Below are 20,105 nucleotides of genomic sequence, written 5' to 3' on the forward strand. Positions count from 1 at the left end.
AAGTTTATGAAGGAAACAAATATTTATTAGCAATTTAAATTTTAGAGCAGTGCTTGATCAGTAGTGATGCAGATATCAAAGACAAGGTTAATACCTAACGTTTACTCCAAATTGCGCCAGTGACAAATTTAAACATCTAATGCATCGCATATACTATTTAAACACTGCTTTAACGTACTTTAATGAAAAAAGCTGTGAATGTTTTCACTTAAAATATTCGGAACTGTGGGCTTCCTTGGCATTGTAATAATCCTATTTTAACAGTGGCTTGGAAAAACAGAGAAATGAACAGTAACATGCTTTAAATACAGTCCGAGGAAGAATAGAACTTCTATAACGCTTTGCGTTATAAACAATTATTACTTTGAAATGATGCGTGAACTTAATAAGGATTTTCCCCTCATATGAGAAGTAGGTAGGATTTTGCGCTGGGCTGTAATAGGGTTTTCAGTCCTCCCTATATATGTATATTTTCTTAATCGGGAGAACAAAGTAAACGTAAATATGTGACTGGAAATATCGTAGACTGAAAGTAAATAACATGAGAATTAAGTAAATGCTTTTTGACTTAATTAGATTTCAGGGAATTACATACGTATATAATTATTTAATCGGGGCAGTAGAACAAATTCAACAGTGGCACCGTAATTAAATTCAAACTGATGGAAATAGATAATTTTTGACCGAGACTTTCTTTTCAGTTCTACGTATTATATTATTTCCATCGACACTACAATACTAAAAATAAAATAGGCCGCAGAAACTTCTTAGACCAGAATATTATATGCCAAGGCCTAGAATCAAACCGAAGTATTTTCCTATGAAACCTATGAATTTATATTTTCTTGGTCGGGACAACAAACCATGCTATGGCGTACGAAATACTGTAAAATTAATTCGAACTAGAAATGCTCCTACACATGCAAAATATGACATGAGTCAAATTAAACCATCATCCTCTTAACCTCTAACACCAAAATAATATGTAACTGATGTATTTTAAATAGCAAAGTACACTACACTATGTCGTGTGTTTACATGATGGGGCCTTCCCGGAATTTGAACCTGTAATCACTCAGTAACAGAGCCGATACTATATCTATTAGTCTACGGAGGAGAACAAAAGTATTAGGTTAGTCGTGGTTTTAAGCACAGCCCAATTAAAAATTAAAACCGTTCTTTCATTCTATTCTGGATCCTCTTCTTTTCTTTTTGTATTTAAATGTCATAACCAAGAAGATCCCAATGGGAAACTTTGTTATGTTTTGCAAACTACACTACTCTTGGTACCAGGTACCTTGACTTGGGAGCCCTTGGATTAGATTTTTTTAACAATAATGATTAAGCACTATTTCTCAAAAATCTTAAAATCTAACCCGAAATAAACATATTGCACAGTCGCGTAGTGAGGATTTTGGCGCCATGGAGCGACTCAGTCGCTGGCGCCCCTTCCCCAACTTTTACCTACATGATCAATCAGTGCCGACAGTTCACCTCACTACCGTAACAAACGTTTCTTGGCCATCATTTCATCAGCAATGTAAGGCGTCTTTGACCAAACATCATTTTTTTATAATAACTTACAGTCTACTATTCTTTATAAAGTGTTGTTCCTTGTAAGAGACCTAGTTTATGTGTATAGCAATATGTATTTAAATCTCAATTCAATTCCATAGGGTTTGGAATGAGGTACAAATTTCAATATATTTAATAAATATGTATTGAAAACCCTAGTTTAAATTTGAGCACATTATCTAAAACGTGAACATAGTAGTTAAGTAGTTACAAAACCAACTCGCATATTACTAACTTAACTAATCTTCTTTCGTGACTTCATGCTAGCAAACTGTGTTATTGTGTCGTCCAAGTTGATGTGCCTGGCTCTGCTGCGCTCTATAGATATGGTTGCCAAGGCACTCAGACGTTCTTGGGACATGGTGCTGCGAAGATAGTTCTTTATCAGTTTAAGTTTTGAAAATGATCTCTCTGCACTTGCAGTTGCAACAGGTAGTGTCAAAAAAAATCAAACAAGCATTCACAACATCTGGAAAGCTGGAACCAACTTGAGCACGCACTATTAAAGTATCTGCAAGATCCCTTTTAGCCTACTTTTGAGTTTTTTCCATGCGACTTAAAAAACAAGTTGTTAGCCTTACAAGCTGTGGACCTAAGTTAAGGGAGACGTCATCTTGGTAGTTTAATATCAAAATTTTGCTTGATTCTAAGATTTCTTCATCACTTGCTACAACTAAAAAAGGTTTCAGACATTGGAAACTACTAGTAATGTGAGTAACAGCCACAAAACGCTCTGTCAGCTGTGTTGTGATTATGTCAAGGCTACGGTTGAACACCTCAACCCGGAAACGTTTCTCATTGTCTTTAATAGGGTCATCAACTTGCACTTCATCAAACATTCTTCTCTTCTTTTTTGTTCTTGAGTCAATGAAATGTGGTACAACTTTCCATTGCAAACAAAGCTTAGTTGCATCTGCTTTAACTGTTTGCCACTCATTCCTAAGTTTGTTAATTTTTGTTTTGAGATTTACGAGCATTTTTGTTGCGTGTTCCAAGTCTTCTTCGGTACTTTGAAGTTTTTTAGAAATTATGTCCATAGTTTCAAGCAACACACTTTCAATAACTATCAATATTACTGTAGGAAACTGCTCAAAATATTTCAAAAGTGATTTAGCTTGGTTTACTTCTTCTTGGTCTTTACCTTCTAACGTTAGGAAAGTCAGTACTTTCATTATGTCAAAATAACCACATCGATGAGCGTCGACGGCTTGATTTCTTGAAGTCCACCTTGTTGGACACACTTTCTTTAAGGTTTTTTTGTAACATAGCCGACTTAGTCAACAGTGCCCATCTTGATATAGTTTTAAAAAATACATAAAGACTTTCAGGAATGTTTGATACTGAATCGTTGATTACCAAGTTAAGGGTATGAGCACAACAGTGAATATACTTAGCTGCAGGATTTTTTTTGTTTTATTCTTGTTTGAAGGCCTGAATATATACCACTCATATTAGCGGCTCCATCGTAGCCTTGCCCTTGAACTTTAGATATATCTGAATACTTTTCTATGATATTGAAAACAACATTTGATAAGTATTCTGATTTCTGGCTTTCCACTTCCAAAAAGCCCCCGAACGCTTCTTCTATGACTAGTTGTACTGGCCTGTCGCCTTCATCAGTTTTTATCTTTATATAACGAAACACTGTACTCAGCTGGTTGGTTTTAGCTATATCTTGAGTTGTATCAAAGATAATAGACACATAGGGACTTTTTTCATTTCTTCCTTGATTTTTTTTTTATCTCTTTGGAAATCAGGTTGATCAGATCATTTTGAATTTGAGGACTAAGGTAGTTAACACTACGTTTTGGTAACTTAATTAAATCTGCAAGGACCTGGTCATATCTTGCAAGGATATGTATTATCTCAAGGAAATTTCCTTTCGATTTAGTTGCATCTTCATCGTCATTACACAATCTGTGCTCTCTCAGTGGTAAGTCGTTTGTAGCTAACGTAATAATGATGTCCACCACTCGCCTTAAAACTTGTCTCCAGTAATCAGTGGCTTTTTTAATCTCCTCCAGATTCTCACTATCAACTGGTAGGCCTAACTGCCAGCGATAGTATATTTCACACGCAATTGCATGACTTTGCGAATCTTCTTCGTGGTATTTTATGTTTCGACCTAAATGTGCCCAATCAGACGTACCTTTCGAAAATCCCACATCAGTATAGGCGATATTGAAAATCCAGCATGGCTGACAATAGCACACATTGAGGATGTTTGAATAGCATAACCAATTACGTTTTATTCTCATTTGGTTTTCTTTATTCTTTTGAAAATACCATTTCTCGTCAAATCCCCTATTTTTATTTCTCCCTTCTGATTCTTTTGAAAATGGCCCTTTAGGCTGATGAGGGCCTAATTTTATTATTTGCCGTTTTTGTTCGGCTGTAAGAGTGTTTTCTAAATTACCCTTATCAGAAGAACTTATAACAACTGTTACATTTTCTTTAAGGTTCAACTCGCAATCGGTACCTTCAGCTTTAACTAGGCCTACCTTAGAAAAAGGTTCCTGAAGAAGGACGTGGTCTTCTGCATCTTCAGGTAAGCCTACAGGTGTTTGCTCCAAGTCCTCATCGCTTGTAGGTACTTGTGAGCTACAAGTGGGTTCTTGAGAAACTGCAACTACTGAAGTGTCCCTCGAAAAGTAGGTAGATAACTTCTTTACTTTCTTAAGTTCAAGATATTCTGCGTGACCTTTCTCTAACCTTCATTTCCGATACTCAGCACCACTTAGTTTTTTTGACATTATATACCAAAGGTAATAAATCAACACCACACAAATCACATCACAACAAAATAAATAATATAATCAATACTTTGCACTAACGCTAAATCTGCAATCACTACGCAAAGGTAAATTGAAGTAAGTCAATCACTCGGTGGGTCTGTACGGACGCCTTTTGTCTCAGCCAAGGTCAATGACAGACTGACTGACACAAAGACACTGCGCGGCCGTGATGCGCGTGGAAGGGGCTGCTTCCCGCAATTTTATCGTCCGCCCGCCCGCCGCCCCCCTGTCGCCCCCGCCCTGGAGCGGTCGCTCCACTCGCTCCTCTGTCGCTACGCCACTGATATTGCACCCAAACTTAAAAAACAATCATACCAAATATATGGGAACTTAAATATATTATCAAACTTATCAACCCGGGTACACACACAGGCGAAAAAGTTAGCCCTAAAAATAATCTGATCGATTTCAAATTTAAATACATTTTGACAACCTACTTCTTCGTTCCAAGTTTTATTAAGATATCTCAATTTTTAATACCTGGTCAACAGGTTATTGTAGGTTGTTGACCCAAATGAACAAATTAGTCAGACCCACTGAAAATGATAAATTGCAACGAAATGTTTAAGAGTGAACCAAGGAATTGTTTACTTGACTTGTTTGTGATTTTATAGCCTGGAACAATTTTATATGTTTTTGAAAAGATTGAAGTATATGCTCTCTCCCTAAACTCAGACCTCTGTCTCTCCTAATAGGGTAGTTTTTACCAGCAAAATCCAATTTGGGTCAGGGGTAAAAATATAAGTAAGTACAAGTTGCAAAATTTCAATCAGCTTTTCTAAAAAACATTCAGAATGCATTTTTGTGTTTATTTAAAGGTGGTAGTATCGTTTAAAACTCAAAGAGAGAGAGAGAGAGAGAGAGAGAGAGAGAGAGAGAGAGGAGAGAGAGAGAGAGAGAGAGGAGAGAGAGAGAGAGAGAGAGAGAGAGAGAGAGAGAGAGAGAGAGAGAGAGAGAGAGAGAGGAGAGAGAGAGAGAGAGAGAGAGAGAGAGAGAGAGAGAGAGAGAGAGAGAGAGAGGAGAGAGAGAGAGAGAGAGAGAGAGAGAGAGAGAGAGAGAGAGAGAGAGAGAGAGAGAGAGAGAGAGAGAAGAGAGAGAGAGAGAGAGAGAGAGAGGAGAGAGAGAGAGAGAGAGAGAGAGAGAGAGAGAGAGAGAGAGAGAGAGAGAGAGAGAGAGAGAGAGAGAGAGAGAGAGAGAGAGAGAGAGAGAGAGAAGAGAGAGAGAGAGAGAGAGAGAGAGAGAGAGAGAGAGAGAGAGAGAGAGAGAGAGGAGAGAGAGAGAGAGAGAGAGAGAGAGAGAGAGAGAGAGAGAGAGAGAGAGAGAGAGAGAGAGAGAGAGAGGAGAGAGAGAGAGAAGAGAGAGAGAGAGAGAGAGAGAGAGAGAGAGAGTTAACGTGAGGTGAAGAGAGTGAAACATCATTGGTAGTGAATTAACGGAATTCCAGACCATAAAACTAATGGTAGTGAATTAACGGAAAAGAACCGTGAGGTATTAAAATTATAACCAAATCATGTTTTCGGTTTGACTCGAATAGTTTGTTATAATATAAGTCCCGTCAGTATAGATATCTCTTTGTAATAAGTTACTTCCATCTAAGAAAGGAACGGAATTGAGTAATGGACAGAGGAATGAAATTTGGTTTACCACCCGTACTGTACTGACGGCCGACGGGACCGGCGGACTAGACAAATGTAAATCTGTTGTTGTTGTCACATGTTTTCAAGAGTAGCGTGCTAGTGTGGTAATCGTTTGCCCTCGTGCTTTTTGTTTGTGGGTTGTTTGGAGTGTTAAATAACTTTATTATTTGTATTTTGAAAGAAATCAGTTTAAAAATACAATATGGGGCGTAAAATAGAAGACAGTATGGAAGTCGAACCAACAGGCGATGAAAATGCAGAACAAGGACGAGAGTTAAAATACGAAGATAAATTAAAATTTGTCAGTGCTATAGCTCAACCAATGGCCCCAAAGAAACTCAACAAAAAACTCATGAAATTAATAAGGAAAGGTAAAACATTAATTTAATTTTACTTCTATTATTTCAACTAACATAGCCTAGTGTATTGGACAGTTTTTCTAAGAATATTTGCATTTTGCTATGTTTAGATATAGTATGCTAGGCTCAGTGACAAATGTCAGTTTCTAGTGGGGATAATTACATTAGCTCTAGGGTACGATATGCGGGCCCGGTTTTTTTATATCGAAGAATGTAATCATCAATACCTAATATTCGCATCTTAAATCCTAGACTATCAATCGATATAAAAAGTATCTATAGTCCTCAATAACAATCACATGTTTTAAATTAAAATATGAATTTAATATTTACAGTGATCAAACAAATTGTTAGGCCTACAACCAAAATTAGAAAAACTGAAGACAACTATATTTGCTCCTCTCACAGTTACAGTTGTTTCGGTAAATCTTAAGATCAGCGACTACCGCTTTGATCGCCGTTATTTTTTGCATACTAACTTCACAGGTTGTTATTTATGTGTTTTGTATTGCTAACATTGTGCTGCCGAAAAAACTGGTTTTTATATGTAGTGATGTAATGATAATCGGGACTATTTTTTTCGGTGAAATTACGGTTAGTATGCAAAAAATTACGGCGATTGGAGCGGTAGTCGCTGATCTTAATATTTACCGCTGTTTCTTTCCTACAAATTTCACATACGTTTTTCAGTACGATTATTTATTTATTTATTTATTTATTTATTTATTTTCAATTTTACATGACAGCTACAGGACATGATATAGCACAAAAAAAGTACAAAACCTTCAATTATTCCCAAAACAGCTATCTTAACTAAAATTAATGTACTCTTAATATGAACTTTAACATAACAAACTAAACTAAACTAAACTGCTGGCAGTTACACAAATTGATATTAAAATTTCTTTACACAACACAAATAAATGAACTCTATAAAATTTAAAAAAATAACAACTTGCTTCATTGTACACATACACTTCTACAATGAACAATAAATTAAATCAAAATAAAAGGTTGCTGCATATCTTTAAAATATTTTCCAAATTATCATTAAAAATATCTATGTTTAATTGGTTTAAATTAAGAAACCGTAGAGTCTTGTACAAAGGAAAGTTATAATGAGAAACTGTTCTACATGTAGGTAAAGCAAATAAATTAAATTCTCTAAATATATGATGTGGTACATGCAAACCTATGTGACTTAACAAATACGAACTATCAACTGAATTATTAAGTAACTTACATAAAAAACTTATTGAGGCTAGTTCCCTTCTTATGGACAATTTTTTAATCTCAAACATTTCCCTTAAATTAGAAGTGGGCATGTCGTAAGGACATACATAATTATGTTGTTTGTAAAATAAAAATTTAAGAAATTTGTTTTGTATTATCTCTAAATTGCTACACTCTAACACATTTATTGAATTCCAGATAACAGAACAATACTCTAATTTACTTCTTATCATAGTTTTATACAAAGTCATAATTGTCTTAGTATTATGGAAATATCTTGAATTTCTCTTGACAAATTATGTGTATTATCTGATGATATAGATTAAGTTAATTGTTAAAAATAATTAATATAGGCCTAGTAACGATCGGTTATATCGATGGTTGTGATTCAGTAATATCGTTTGCCAATTTCGATATAAAAAAAACCGGGTCCGCTTATCGTACCCTACCTGAAAGAATTTTTAGGTGGCATGATCTATACATTGTTCAATTATCCATAGGCTAATAATATGTTTGAAATGTAGCTTGTATCCCAAATAGCCCATCAATCTAAGGTATGGAAGGAAATCAGAGATTATGGATGGGGGATTGCCTACCAATATCCAATAAAAAAGTAGCCTAGCCTACAAGGAATTTTAGTGATCAGAATAAGGCTACCAAATGCACATGAGGATAATTTAAGAGTTTACATTTTTTTTTCTTAACTTTTGCAAGTTCTACTTCGATGATGAGGTTTGATTGTTGTTTTTTTTCTTCTGTGCTCTCAGTCTTGTTTACCAATAACTTGCACATCTTATTAGCTTATCTCGTTATTGAATTATAGGTACTTTGGGATTATACCTACCATACCCAGACATGAATCTTTATTTGACATTTTGCTTCTACTGATTACTAGATTAGCGTAGAACAATATTTCGTCAATATAAAACAGGAATTGTCTTATCACAAACCCCTCCCGATCCTCAGACAGAGGTCAAAGTCGAGCGGTCTAGTAGAAAACGTGATTGCAGTCTCCTACATTTCTCTAAACACAAAAATTCAACAAAAACAAACATTACCAAACAAAAACTAAACTCTTTATTGAAAAAAGACACAAACCTTGTTTTTATTCTTGATCACACTCCGCCACCCAAAATGCGAGTGCCGAAGGTGCTGCCGAAGCCCAGCGCTGATGTCAACGACAGAAAAACATCCCTCGAGATAGTACCTATCAGTAAAATATCAAATTCTAGGGGGGCTGATCAGAAATATAAATTGAATTGTAATGGAAAGGCAATTATGTACCGTGCAAAAAACTTAAATAATCATGTGATGCCGCGCGGCCTGCCGTAATCGGGATTCTCGAGAAAGATAAGATAACAGCGACAACAATACCGATCACAATACCTAGAAATGCTTGTTGATTGATGTAATTTTGTAATTAAAGAGTTGTTTTTTTCGTTCTATCATGTTTGTTTCTATAAATTTATATTTTTGTGTTCTTCATACTGGTGTGGTCGGTATAATCCTAAAGTACCGAATTATGTTTGATCAGATTTTGCTGCGTAGTACATTTAGAAATAAAGGCCTGTGTGGGTATTGTACGATAAGCAGACCCGGTATTTTATATCAAAGAATGTAATCATCAATACCTAATATTCGTATCTCAAATCCTAGACCATCAATCGATATAAAATTATCTATAGTCTTCAATAACAATCATATGTTTTATATTAAAATATGAATTTAATATTTACAGTGATGAAACAAATTATTATTACAAAAATTAGGAAAACTGAAGACAACCATATTTGCTCCTCTCACAGTTAGAGTTCTTTATTTCCTACAAATTTCATATAATGGGTTTTTCTGTATGAGGCCAACATGTTGAAACCACGTAAAACATGTCTTATTATATTTCAAAGCAATGTTTTGCATTTTTCTAAAATTGACTGCCATTTTGGTACTTTGGGATTATACCGACCACACCAGTATGAAGAACACAAAAATATAAATTTATAGAAACAAACATGATAGAACGAAAAAACAACTCTTTAATTACAAAATTACAAACTTACAAGCATTTCCAGGCATTGTGATCGGTATTGTTGTCGCTGTCACACACGGTACAACAATACAACAATATGTCATCTTATCTTTCTCAAGAATCCCGATTACGACAGGCCACGCGGCATCACAAGATTTGCACGGTACATAATTGCATTTTCATTACAATTCAATTTATATTTCTGATAAGATCCTCTAGAATTTGATATTTTACTGATAGGTACTATCTTGAGGGATGTTTTTTCTTTCTTTGACATCAGCGCGAAGGCATGGCACTCGCATTTTTGGGTGGCGGAGTGTGATCAAGAATAAAAAACAAGTTTTGAGTGTTTTTTTCAATAAAGAGTTTAGTTTTAGTTTGATCATGTTTGTTTTTATTGAATTTTTGTGTTTGGAGAAATGTAGAGGTAAAACACGGAAGTACAACAAAGCGACGCACCAGCTGAACGGGCACGGCGAGACTCTGCAATCACGTTATCTACTAGACCGCTCGACTTTGACCTCTATCTGAGGATGGGGAGGGGTTTGCGATAAGACGATTCCTGTTTTATATTGACGAAATATTGTTCTAAGCTAATCTAGTAATCAGTAGAAGCAAAATGTCAATAACGATTCATGTCTGGGTGTGGTCGGTATAATCCCAAAGTACCGCCATTTTTTAATAAGCAAAATATGTTACTTATGTTAAATTTAAATATTACCTTACGCGTATTATTTGAAAGTGTTTACAGCTGTTAATGTAGATTATTTAAGTTTACTGTTCAAAATAATCAATCAGTATCGATGGTTATGGGTAAGTAATATCGTTTGCCAATTTCGATATAAAAAAACCGTATCCGCTTATCGTACCCGCCCCGCTTGTGTTTTGTCATCGCTATTAGCCATTTTGTATTTGAGTTGTCAAATTAAATCATTGTGTTGTGTTTATTTGCTAGTAAGTTTTAAGAACAATGGATTTAACTTCTATAAGTGAAAATATGTTTTACCTACAGATAATATGACGTGTCGTAGATGCTCTATCAAGTGTTTTGATTGTGTTAGGAAGACTAGTTCTTTTATTTTGTTGTCTTTAGTTCGACATAGACTTTTACATCCTTTTCAAATGTGACAGTCACTGTCCTCTACCTGAAGATAGTGTTCTTTCATTGTTTTGGATGGTTTAGTATGGATAGGTGAGTTTGTAATATTTAGTGAATATTTGTGATCAGGCTTTTAGAATTTTATATTTTACTGGTTGGTATTTTCTTTAGGTTCATACCAACCAGTTTTTTGTTTACTGCCTTCAATGACTGTATAGCCTCCATGGCTGCAGTATAAGGCTGGTTAAATACGAATTTTGCATTATTACCTATTGCTATCGTCCTCGTAAACAAAACAATAGAAGGTTTAAATGGTTGGAAGTGACAAATAACAAAGTTATAGAACATTACAAGTGGAACTAATTTTCTCACATGGAGTAATATTTCAATATAATGTATAATATACATTTACATTTTTGATGTAAAACTGTTATTTACAAATAATAGTTAAAAAGATTTTGTTAAAATTATTTACACGGAAACATTAGGTTATTGTTATTACAATATTCTCCAAGTATATAAATATATTTACACATAATTGTTTACATTTGGACTTACAGTAAGAAATGTGGTACATTATAAAAGACATTTGTGTGGTTGTTGAAATAGAGCCGCCAGTATAGAGTAATACCATTGCCAGTTCTAGGGTTCATTAACTGAGAACAGCAGAACAAATCACACACTGGGTCAAGTTGCTTATTCATCTTAATAGCTGAAAATCCGAGCTGGATATAATCACTGTTGTATTTACACTTTAAAGCCATTTTTACGGGTAAAACAAAAGGAAACCCTGTAAAATCACAGAATACGAATAAAAGCTAGATATATACACCATCTAAATGTAACAGTACTGAAATTAATCATACTGCACTAATTTTGCTTATACTAATTGAAATTTATGGATGCTCTTTACAACATAGTGCACTACCACCATTACTACTTGTACATATGTAGTACACAAATAGAGATGATAGGCTTCCAGTGAAATATGTTGGAATTGGTTCAGTGGTGTAGGGGATGACAGGGCACTGACTGGTACATACAGTAGAAAGATTCAATCTCTCACTTTCAATCCCTCACTCTCAATCTCTCACTTTCTCTGGTACTGCTCACATCAACTTGTTAAATGTAAAATTCTGGATGGGTCAAATAATGGATAAATTCATGCATTTTTTAAAAACATATTTTTTTAAATCTTGTGTATTATTGGACCCTTAGCTGACTATCCTGAGATTTCAGAGCACTTGTGAACTGTGGACCTTTGGTTTTGGAACTGCTTTTATTCTAGTCCATTGTTTCAATATTTAAAATAGTAGTTATTATCATTTTTACCATTAACCAATGTATTAATTTTTTACCATGTGGATATAATGAGGTGTACACAAAGTTCAGAATAGCATGTGGTGTCTGCCTCTTTTGTTTTGTTTACTGGTGGTCGGGCTGGTAAGCGACCGAGCCTTTTTACTAATCATAACTACAACTGGTCTTGTCATCTGCCTGTACTAGGTGTCAAACTTTGTACCTGGATTTGTCTGTATATTCTACCTGTCTGTACTTGTTCCATATTCTAGATTATTCTGGGATCAAGTTTTCTTGTTCTTTTGACTTTGGGATTCCATAGAGTGAACAGGTGCTGAATAATATATGGTGGACTGAGAACTTAAGACTTCTTCAAAGCAGTGCAGTTGTTTATAGTATAATTTCCTTGCCTTCCTAAAAGGTCTATGTATCTCTTAAAATTATTGTCCTAGGGCCCAGTACTTTCCAAATTCAGTGAAACTGAACATGAATTGTCACAAGCCAGTTAGACAATTTTACAGTAATAAGCCTTATAATGTTAAGGTTTCGTAAATAGTTTTACAATGTTTTTCAGTAAACTTTTAGTGGGAAAGCCAGAAATCAAATTTTTGAGCCATTTTCTTTTGATAGGTATGTTAATTCAAAAATAAATATTGTTTTTAGTTTATATATTGCATATCATTTTGCTTGTTGCAAATATAAAATTTACATTATACCGATGAAAATTTTGTTTTATAGTAAAGTTGAAGTAAAAATTGAGTTATTTAAAAAAGAAGTAAACAATGACAACTGTCAATATGTTATTAAAACATAAGTTATACATAAGTTTCAGTGAAGCTAAATTGTTGTAAGCTAGAAATTATTGTATATTTTACAGCAGCAAAGAAATTAATAAACAAACAAATTAAAGAAACTTTCACATGAACGGAAATAAATAGTTAATATTGTATTGAATTATACAAATCAATTTCATGAGATAAGCAAATAAAATTATTTGAAGAGTAACATAGCTTATGGAAATAAAATGTTGTTCCCATAATTAATTGATTTGTTTCAGCAAAGGAAGAGAAAGCATATGTTCGCTTTGGCTTGAAAGATGTTCAGAGTCGAATACGGAAGGGAGAAAACAGGGTAAGTCTACCTCACTAAAACATAGTATAGTTGTGAAACGATACAGCCTCATATTTCTGACCACCTCGGTTTGCTTTACTGGTCAGATCTTAAAACAGGTTGTAAGTGGGGTACACCAGGACTCCGTTCTGAGTTCCTCTTATTCGCATGGTCAGATTCAGATTCAGATTCCTTTATTTGTCATTACACATTACAGAATGCAGGACAAGTGTCAACAACAACAACAATAAATTATGGTTACAACAATTATAAGTTACAACAATTAATAACAGTCAATAATTAAGAAAGTCTATGTCATAATACTCTTGAACACTGTACAGACATTCATCCAATAAAATAAGCTTAATACAATTCTTAAATTTATTTACAGGCCGAACCTTAAGATGTTGTGGTAAACTATTGTACATTTTAATCCCTTGGTAGACAAAACTATTTTGAGTGAGAGTATAACAACACCTCTTTGTCACCAAATGTTGCCTGTATCGTGTGTTGTGTTCATGTACTGAGGTGTAATCCTCAAGAGTAGACAAATTGTTTCTTATATACATTAAAACAGACAATACATTAATAGATGGCAGGGAAAGAATTCTTGATTTTATGAAGAGAGGTTTACAATGTGTTGTAGCTGATACCCCACATATTAATCTGATGGACCTTTTTTGCAACACAAAAGTCTCTGAGCTCCATGATAATTTCCCCAGAGGGAAGTGCCATAGGACAATAGGCTGTGAATGTATGCATAATAAACACATAATAAGGTATCTGTGCCTACAACATCTTTCAGTAAACTAAGTACAAATATACCCTTGCTAACACGAGTAGATAAGATGTTTATGTGATTTTCCCATTTTAAATTAGATTGAATATTAATTCCATGAAATTTTAAACTACTGGTAACATCGAAGTGACTTAAACTAACAGGTAAGTCAACAACCTTCTCCATGTTAATACAAAGCTTGTTAGCAGCGCACCAATCATTTATTACTCTGGTATGCTGGCTTAAGACTAATCTCATGACTTCAAGGCTCTTTTTTTTAACATACACACCGAAATCATCAGCAAACTACTAGCACCAACAGAACTTAAATTAAAAGGCAGGTCATATGTACAAAATAAACAGTATCGGACCCAGAATTGAGCCCTGTAGTACGCCATGTTTAACATTTAAAGACGGAGAAAATGAACCATTTAGAAACACTGATTGATATCTATTTGTTAAGTAGGATCTAGAAAACTTCGCAGTAAACATCAGTAAAACCATAAACAACTGACTTATCAACTAGAATGCTATGTACAACAGTATCAAAAGCTTTCTATGTCAAAAGATCTAAAGATTGAGCAGTCTTTATTTTCAACTCCATTTAGACAATCATTTATTTATGTTTGGACTGCATCAATGGTACTACGTTTCGCTCTGAAGTCAAACTGTTTAGCAGATAACAGACAGTTTCCTTCTACATATTTTACAAGTTAAGTATGCACTAAGGATTCCAGTATTTTAGACACTGCTGGCACAGTAGAGATAGGCCTGTAAATTTTTTTTTGGTTCATCTTTGGCACCTTTTTTATGAACAGGAATAACCTTGTTTTGTTTTAAAATATCAGGAAAGACACCCTGACTTATAGACTCATCAAACAAATAAGCTAAGACTTTACTAATGTATTTAGCAGCTATCTTAAGAATAGGAGCATTTATTCCATATATCAAGACATGTACTGTTGCTTAGGTTGCAAATCGCTCTGTACACACTTTCCTCAGTGAATTCCTCCAAAGAGAAAGTAAAAACATTGTTTTTGATTTGAACTAACAGCTCTAAAATACAGATGATAATCACTATTGCTAGGTGGTATATTATTACTAATATTATCAACAGATTCGATAAAAAACTCATTAAAATTTACAGAAGTTAGCCCATACAGGCTTTCTATTTACATTAAGCGTTTGATTCATTACATTCCATGCAGCTTTTGTCTTATTTTTAGAGTTATCAATAAGACTACTGTTGTAGGCTAATTAAAATTTAGCTTTTCTTATTTTAGATTTATACATTTTTTTCATCTGGTTGTACTTTCCCCTTATAGTCTCGCAGCCAGTGGAACAGCTAGTCATTAAAAAATACAGCCTATCCAACTCTTGTTTTAGTTTAATAAGTCCCACATGGTACCATTTACAGCATACACTTTTCTTTTTATTCGAAATATATTTAAGTGGAGAAGTATTTAATGCCGATAAAAATAGATAAAAAATATTTTAAATTTACTATTTACATCACCTTTGGAGCAGTAAACACTAATCCAATTTATTTGGTTTATAAGATTTACAAAATGGACTAATTTAAAACTATTATTAGAGGTCTAATAATATTACCAATTACCACATATATATATACAATATTACCAATTTGAAACCACATGAATATATTACAGAAGTCACATGACCATCTTTATCTGATCATGATGCCTTACATTTTGAGTTTTCGGTGAGTAAGCCTATTTCTTACACACATGATAGGCCTAGTCAATTAAAAACCGTTAGATTGATTACTCCCAGGAACATAAGTTACTTTATGCAACTCCTCGAAGAGGAACAGTGGTGCCAGTCTTTTTCACCTGATTTAACAGCTAGTAACTGCTTTGAAAATTTTTTCGAACGATTTTTGACCTTATTTGAGACTAGTTTTCCACTCAAGAAGGCTAAAAAATTAAAAGCTAGTACAGCTAATATGAGTTTTAAAAAAAGTTCTGTTTCAACTGGTTGGTATTCACCGGAGCTAGCAGCAATGAAGAAACCAAATACTACTTTGTAAAGACATGTGTAATAAATATAGCAACGATCAGCTCTTGCTATTATTTAAGAACCTGAAAAGACACTACAGACTTGCACTACGAGCGGCTAAAATACAGAAAAATGAAGAAATAATTGAACATTCTTACAACAAATGTAAAGCGGCCTGGAATATCATAAATAAAACAGCTAAACGCAGTCCGGTCAACAATCTTGGTAGCAGCGTCCAGCCTGATGACTTCAATAACTATTTCATCACTGCTGTAGAAGATATAAGTTCAAAAGTCAAAGCTTCCCCGGAGAGTGCAGTGCAGTGTCTTAAAAGTGTAAATTTGGTGTCAGCCAATTCGTGTTGTGTCTTTTCACCAGTTAGCTCGAATGAGGTGTTTAACATAATAATTTCGTTAAAAAATTCTTCATCCAGAGATGTCTACGGACTGTCCAGTGACTTAATAAAAAAGGTTGCTTCGGTAATTATTGAACCATTAACTTATTGTTTTAATAGATGTATAAATGATGGTGTTTTTCCAAATAGTTTTAAAGTTTTCTAGAGTGGTACCTATCTTTAAAAAGGGTAATCCAGATATACCCAGCAGTTACCGTCCGATCTCTTGTATCCCAGTCATAGGGAAAGTCTTAGAAAAAATTCTTAAAATACAAATTTGTAAATATTTTGAGTCTTCTGGTTTGTTTAATGATAGTCAGTATGGTTATCGTCCTGGTATATCAACTACACATGCCATTGATGGCTTAATTAATCAACTTTTACTGACCTTAGAGAGTAAAAATGCTGCCCAGATCACCTTATGTGACCTGAGTAAAGCATTTGACACAGTCAACCATGTAATTTTATTGAGTAAGTTGGAGTATTATGGTTTCTATGGCAAAGATTTGGAAATTTTGAAGTCATATCTTTCAGAGCGTAAGCAATTGGTCGACCACAATGGCAGTTTGTCTGAAGTTTTAGAATTTAAGTTAGGAGTACCTCAGGGGTCTGTTTTAGGGCCTATACTCTTTCTAGTTTTAATTAATGACCTAAGCAATAATTTGTCCTGTTACTCTACAATATATGCAGATGATACAACATTGTTATCTTATCATAATGATATGGATCAGCTAAAAATAATTTCAGAAAACACATTGTTAGAGGCAACTCATTGGTTTGAAACTAATGGACTATTCCTAAATAAAGAAAAAACACAGCATCTGTTGGTAACCTTAAAAACAGAAGATCTCTTAGATTCATTAAGTACAGTGAAGCTTTTAGGTTGTAAATATTGATTCTAATCTGTCATGGAAAACTCATATAGCCTATATTTGTAAGAGATTGTCTAGAGTAATTTATTTACTTGCAAACCTTAAAAATAAAGTGTCTCCAAGATATTTAAGAATGGCCAATTTTTCATTTTTTGAAAGTATATTATAAGATATTGTTTAATTGTGTGGGGTAATTGAATAGGCATTCAAAAGGTTCTTATTGTACAAAAAAAAGCTATACGAATCATAACTGGCTCTAATCTGCGTGATCACTGTTGACCTCTTTTTAGGCAATTAAACATTTTAACTGTTGTAAATTTGTATATTTTTGATGTATTAATGGTAATAAAGAAAAATCTGCATCTTTATACACAAAGAAATGCCATACACTCTCATAATACACGAAACCAAGAAAGAATTGAGCTGCCTAGATTAAGACTTACAAAATCAATGAAGTACCATAAAAACATGGGAATAAGGCTTTTCAATAAGTTACCAGTGTCTTGGAAAAATTTAAACCATCGTAAATTTTCAGAGAGATTACATGAATGGCTTGTAAATAATCCACTGTACAACCTAGAAGAATATTTTAAATTTAATTTTAACACTTAGTCTAGATTGTGTATAGGCTAGTGAGTACTATTCTTAATAGAATTAAGTTTTTAAAACACTCTTGTGACAAATTAGTCAACTAATAGTTTTCTAGTATTGACGATGTCTATTGCTTGTTATGTGACTTGCCGAAGGATAAATAAATGTCTTTTAATGTCTTTAATTACTACGTTTAGACATATCCTCATGAGACTCCAAATGAGCAGTAAACAAAATTGCATTGTGGTCTGATACCACAATGTTAATAATGACTGTAGCAGTCAAACGATCTGGATGAATTGACGTAAGAAGATTGTCTATACAAGAGCCCCCTGAACTGGTTCCACTCGGTCGAGTGATATCACGTACCGTGATGTGCAAGCCAAAATCACTTATAAGGTCACGCAACTCAATAGTGTATTCATCAGAGTTAAGAAAATTAATATTGAAATCTGCAGCCACAATAATGTTAAGTTTAACACCATGCACACTTGTGAAAACAGAATGGAGTTTGTCAAAGAAAGAATTTATATTACCTGAAGGTGATCGATATAATGTCACAATAACCGTGTTCAAGCCAGGCAATATCACGGCGGATACTTCACAGTCAATTTCTTCCGCAAAAATTATGGACTTATCATACACTTCAAAGTCTAGAATCTCTCTAATTAAAATTAAGGATCCACCATGAATTTTAACAGTTCTACAAAAATATGATGCAACAACAATACCTAGAAATGCAAGGTTGCTGATTTCATATTCTTTCAGCCAGTGTTCATTAACACACATTACATCAGACTGATGTGTTTTAGCCATTAGATTTATAAAATCAATTTTGTTTGTAATACACTGTACATTCCAATACAAGACATTTAGAGGCTGTTCAGATTCGAAGCCCAGTTCACAAACACTCCGAGATAGACTAGGCCTATTTACTTTGACAATATTTAGCCTCGGAGATTTTACATTTAAATTACCAGAATTTGTAGTGACTGCACCTACATCACTGTTCACAGTTATGTCACTGAATTGGCTTTCCAAGTTTGTGTGTTTAAAGACTTTAATATAAACCCCTGTAGGCCAAAACTCTGATTTGTTCCCCACTTATCTGCCGAAATGCTAACCTTAAAAGTTACAAGGGGCCTAGTCTTATGTTTGTAGATTGATTTATATTCCTTTTGTCCACTTTCATAATATTTTAAAATTTTAGAATAATCTTCACTTACGATAACCATAGTCTTCAATGGTAATTTGTATAATCGGTCCTAAACGTGTCATGCCGATAAACTCTCTCAGATAATGTGTTTTCTGCTCTATTTTAAAGAATTTCATAATTTGATTTTCTTGTGTTGCCCAGTTTGCCAACAAAATTAAAATTCTTGTTTTGTCCATTAAAAACTTTTTTTACTCATAAATGTAGAAATATGAAAGATAAAGTTGATAGCACATTATGTGAGAGGATGTTTACTCCTACATGTTATGAGTCAAAACGTTTGTACTGCAGAAAACATAAATGGGTGGTAGAGTTGTAAGTTTTATTGCATTGAGAAACGTATTCCATTTGTTCAATAAACAAATTAGTTTAGGTCTAAACGGTTGTGTTAAAATTAGGAAAAATATATACAAAAGACCAAAATTAATAATTTTTAGTTTAAAAACTCATCTTTTGCATTCCTTGTCTCAGGTTTTGCAAGGATAAAGGTAAAAGGGTAGTCCATCTGCCAGGTTTCGGGCATTTTGTCTATACAATAATTCTTTCACTACATTTTATCACATCTTTCTATATTCTGCTGTGTTGGTTTATATAAGACGAAACTGTTCCAGATTGGTTGTGTTTGCGGGAGATGTGACGCCAGTGGATGTGATGTGTCACATGCCAGGAGTGTGTGAGGAGAAGGAGATCCCATACTGCTATATACCTTCCAAACATGACTTAGCACTTGCGGTGGGTTTCTCCAACAGCTGCCTTATGGCTCTGGTCAAAGAGCACCCCAGCTATAAGGAGCTCTACGACGAATGTTTCCAAGAGGTCAAGAAACTGGGACATATTATGTAGTTCTATCATATAATTATATTTTTTTAAGTAAATTTATTTTTACGCTTAAAAAAGTTTCTTTTTATAACCCTTTTGATCTTAAATACGGTTTTGATATTTTTAATGAAATAATCATTTGTGAATTAACAATAAACTGGGATAACCATTTGAATTTCACAACTGCCTTTTCAATCATTTGTTTTTATATTCAATTGGTTTTTTAAGTTGAATGAAAAAAATGATTGAAAACATGTTTACTTTCAGATACAATTACCACACTAAT

General features: G+C 33.9%; 1 protein-coding gene across 1 annotated transcript; it reads left to right on the forward strand.

Moving 5' to 3' along the window:
- Positions 1–6,023: 6,023 nt before the first annotated feature.
- Positions 6,024–19,896, forward strand: LOC124357267 (H/ACA ribonucleoprotein complex subunit 2-like protein). The gene is made up of 4 exons (XM_046808840.1): positions 6,024–6,378; positions 13,081–13,154; positions 16,930–16,931; positions 19,612–19,896. The coding sequence occupies exons 1-4, from the start codon at positions 6,210–6,212 to the stop codon at positions 19,841–19,843; spliced, it is 477 nt and encodes a 158-aa protein (XP_046664796.1). The 5' UTR covers positions 6,024–6,209; the 3' UTR covers positions 19,844–19,896.
- Positions 19,897–20,105: the final 209 nt, after the last annotated feature.

The sequence above is a fragment of the Homalodisca vitripennis genome, chromosome 3 (genome assembly GCF_021130785.1).
Source record: "Homalodisca vitripennis isolate AUS2020 chromosome 3, UT_GWSS_2.1, whole genome shotgun sequence".
In the NCBI taxonomy this organism is placed as follows: domain Eukaryota; kingdom Metazoa; phylum Arthropoda; class Insecta; order Hemiptera; family Cicadellidae; genus Homalodisca; species Homalodisca vitripennis.

Bases quoted from the DNA above. Each gene is read 5' to 3' on its own strand.
- LOC124357267 (XM_046808840.1), top strand. From the start codon at position 6,210: ATGGGGCGTAAAATAGAAGACAGTATGGAAGTCGAACCAACAGGCGAT. The intron at 6,379-13,080 runs GTAAAACATTAA...GATTTGTTTCAG, and splicing joins CATGAAATTAATAAGGAAAG to CAAAGGAAGAGAAAGCATAT.